This window comes from Copadichromis virginalis, linkage group LG15, assembly GCF_057382275.1.
Source record: "Copadichromis virginalis isolate Kocher_CV1m ecotype Utaka linkage group LG15, C_Virginalis_male_GT1.1, whole genome shotgun sequence".
Lineage (NCBI taxonomy): Eukaryota > Metazoa > Chordata > Actinopteri > Cichliformes > Cichlidae > Copadichromis > Copadichromis virginalis.
In genome coordinates this window covers 6,992,145-6,995,835 of record NC_140632.1, presented here as the reverse complement: position 1 = coordinate 6,995,835, position 3,691 = coordinate 6,992,145, and the positions used below count along the sequence as shown (strand labels likewise).

General features: G+C 47.7%; 1 protein-coding gene across 1 annotated transcript; it reads left to right on the top strand.

Annotated features, from left to right (window-relative positions):
* Positions 1 to 361: 361 nt before the first annotated feature.
* On the top strand, positions 362 to 3,364 carry LOC146691666 (terminal nucleotidyltransferase 5A-like). Its single transcript, XM_085431588.1, has 2 exons — positions 362 to 1,475; positions 2,415 to 3,364. Exons 1-2 carry the CDS (start codon positions 1,050 to 1,052, stop codon positions 3,228 to 3,230), a joined length of 1,242 nt encoding a protein of 413 aa, XP_085287714.1. The 5' UTR covers positions 362 to 1,049; the 3' UTR covers positions 3,231 to 3,364.
* The last annotated feature ends 327 nt before the right edge of the window (positions 3,365 to 3,691 follow it).

Here is a 3,691-nt window from a genome sequence, read left to right as displayed (position 1 = left end):
CTGTTTGGAAGGTTGGAAAGAATTCTAAGTACCCGATTTTGATAACGTGCATAGATTTATGTCAAACTGAACAGGGGGAGCTGATACTGGACCAGTGAGACCAGGGTTCCCCTCTGCAGGAAGACAAGTGTAGGCTGGCTGCATCTCCGGAATGATGGGATTTTGAGTAAAAGTGACTGTTTGTGGATACGAATCCCCGATTTTGAAGGCTAGAACTTTAATTTAAAAGTTTTTATTCTTCTTTAGACACGCCTCAGCATTCGAGCTTGAAGCCACTGAAATTAACCATGGGAAGCGGAGGGGGTGGAGGGGGTGGTGTTAGTTGGTGTGGGCTGTCAATCAAACCGAGCCGCCCCATCGCTTCTCGGACTGGAAATGATCTGTTCACAACCTCTCCAGCAGCCGTGGAGTGGGACCTCCGTGCATCGCGCAGTATCAGCGAGCTCCAAAACGGCCAAAATGTAAAAGACAAACAGCAGTCGCTCACCGCTTTTGAAAAGTAGGTGGGGATCGGAAACGCGCATTGTAAAAACAAAAAAAACAAAAAAAAAAAAAAAAACGGAGCGTAAAGTTGCTCAGCATGGATACGCAATAAGCTGTGCGTATCAAAAAGACAAAAAGCGAGTCAAAGAAGACAGAAGTAAAACTTCTCCAGTGGATTTTTCGGTTGAGATAGCTGCGTCAGAGCACTACTGGGACGTCGCGAAAAGCTGAAACGGAAAGAAAGAACCGACACAGCTGACACCCGCTGTCCAGAGGTTAGACACGGAGACGGATCGGAGCGCGCAGTCTGCCAGCGAAAGCTTGACAAGATCATGAACTGAATTTGTCTGGAGAAGCAGACTTTATGTAAGAAGTGGGGCAACGCCGCCCGACCTGTTCTCTTCGTCATGCGTAAAGACGTTTTGTCGTTCACGGTCTTGTTGGTGTGACAGAGTTCCGCTCCTAAGGGTCATTTCCACAGAACGCTGCCTCCGGCTAATGCCGCAGCTCCGGACGGAGTTAGTAGAAAGTTTTGCCGTTTACATCCTCCTCTACCTCCTGTCAACATGATCGAGAGCGCTGAGTGCGCTGCAGCTGACAGCTACTCGCACGGAGAGAGCATCAACCTCAGCGTGCTCAACTGGGAGCAAGTGCATCGGCTGGACACCATCCTCACGGGCTCCATCCCAATTCACGGGCGATGGAGCTTCCCGACCCTGGAGGTGAAGCCACGAGATATCGTCAAGGTGGTCCGAAGCCGCATGGAGGAGAAGCGGATACATGTTCGGGAGGTGCGGTTAAACGGATCGGCAGCCAGCTACGTCCTGCATGAGGACAGCGGTCTGGGATGGAAAGATCTGGACTTAATATTTTGCGCCGAGCTGAAAGGGGAGATGGAGTTTCAGATAGTGAAAGATATAGTGCTGGACTCACTTCTAGACTTCTTGCCCGAGGGGGTGAATAAAGAAAAGATCACACCAGTGACCTTAAAGGTAGTGTATGAAGAAATGTGACTCACAAACGGAGCAAATTATGATTCTTATGAGAACTGTGAAGCACTGGCGCATATAATGCAGAGCTTCAAAATTACTCAATTCCTGAATTATACATGAAGAAGAATTAGTTAAAATTTCTCAGTCATTGCATACATTTTAGATTTAATAATGCACCCAATTCTAATAAGTCTGAATATGTCAGTGCAGCATAGAGATATAAGCCTACAAATAGTAAAAAGGTTGGTTTCCAGTTCAAAGAGGATTCTGTCTAATCCAATTGGAGTCAGATCCACATTAATCAGTCGGCCCTCAGTTACCTGGATACCAAGGACTACCCAGGCTACTAATGGCCCACCAACAGCTGTGATCAGCAAAACATGATGAGTAAAAGGCCAGACAGAGATTTTTATCAGGTGCACATTAATGTGGAGTTGTTGCTCAAACTATGGTCAAAACACATTATATCTCCATTGCTGACCCAGAATGCAGTCGTTCATCTGGTGAGCAGGTCACGGTCAGAAAAAGAAGTTTTTGGTAAACTTTTTGCAAGAACTTCACTTTACCACAGCTGTGAAAAGGACATGGGGGAGGAGGAGGAGTTGAGAGATTGTGAGAGAGGGTTTGAAGGAGGTCCTCGAGTTTTTGAATGATTTGAGCTGATATATACAATTAGTTACTCATCTTATAATGCAGTGCTTTTTGTAAGCCCTTAATGACACACAAATAAAAAAGGTAGAGGGCATATAGAATTCTAGTGTGGATATAAAGTGGGTATAAAACCCTTGTTGTCCACTCTCTTTGTTCCAACAGTGTCTTTAAGTTTTCACTGATGATTTCAGTGTGCTGGTTAAAGCCTGCAAAATATGACATTTACTTGAAGATCATGATTCCTATTGTGTAGAAACTTTTCATGTTTTACTTTGTGTCTGTTTGTAGGAGGCTTATGTGCAGAAGATGGTGAAGGTGTGTAACGACTCAGATCGCTGGAGTCTCATCTCACTGTCCAACAACCGTGGCAAGAACGTGGAGCTCAAGTTTGTGGACTCTCTTCGCCGGCAGTTTGAGTTCAGCGTGGACTCTTTCCAGATCCGCCTGGACTCGCTCCTCCTCTTTTACGAGTGCTCGGAGCACCCAATGGCTGCAACTTTCCACCCCACCATCCTTGGGGAAAGTGTCTATGGTGACTTCCCCACCGCCCTCGATCACCTGCGCAAGCGCCTCATCTGCACGAGGAGCCCCGAGGAGATACGCGGCGGGGGCTTGCTGAAGTACTGCCACCTGCTGGTTCGGGGTTTCCGTGCAGCTTCTGACACCGAGATGAAACTGCTGCAGCGCTACATGTGCTCGCGATTCTTCATAGACTTTCCTGATGTGAGTGAGCAGAGGAGAAAGCTGGAGTCCTATCTGCAGAACCACTTTGTAGACCTGGAGGACAGGAAGTATGACTACCTTGCCACGCTGTACAATGTGGTGCAAGAGAGCACTGTGTGCCTGATGGGCCACGAGAGGCGTCAGACACTCAGCCTCATCTCGTCGCTGGCCCTTCGGGTTCTGGTCCAGCAGAATGCCATACCCAATGCTGCCAATGTCACCTGCTTCTACCAGCCGGCTCCATATGTCTCTGATGGCAACTTCAGCAACTATTACGTAGCACAGGTTCAGCCTGTCTACTCATGCCCACCCTCTCCTCCTCAGCAGTACCTTGCTTCTTTGCAGCACCCCATGTACGCCACTTGGTTGCCCTGTAACTAAACCTTTTTTATGTCCATGCACCACTGTGTAAGTGCTGGGACTCCCACCCACTCATAAATCTCCTCCTTGAGAACGGAAGTTTGTGGAAAGGACAAAAGGAAAGCAAGAGATAAGATTGGGCAAGGAAGAAGAGAATCAAGGAAAGGCAAGAAAATGAAGACAAGGAATCAGGACCAAAGCAGCAAGAGAAAGAAATGTTTTTCCCCCCGGGTTAGGATGCCACAGCAGGAGGTGAGCACACAGGGAGAGATGCCAGTGAGTGGGGCTGGCCTGCCAGTTCGAGGGTTTGCTAGATCAAACCGTCGCTGAGGCTCTGAGTCATAAATAGCCTGGACAGGATAGTGTTCTGGTGTGTTGTGGGTTTTGACATGTGTAATAAGCACATCTTCTTCACATTGCAAACCAAAACATGAGATCACAAATGGCCACAAAGAGCAAAGAGCAGCAAAGGACGCAGAAGA

Coding starts and splice junctions, on each gene's coding strand:
- LOC146691666 (XM_085431588.1), top strand. CDS start 1,050: ATGATCGAGAGCGCTGAGTGCGCTGCAGCTGACAGCTACTCGCACGGA. Junction 1,476..2,414: donor TCACACCAGTGACCTTAAAG/GTAGTGTATGAA, acceptor GTCTGTTTGTAG/GAGGCTTATGTGCAGAAGAT.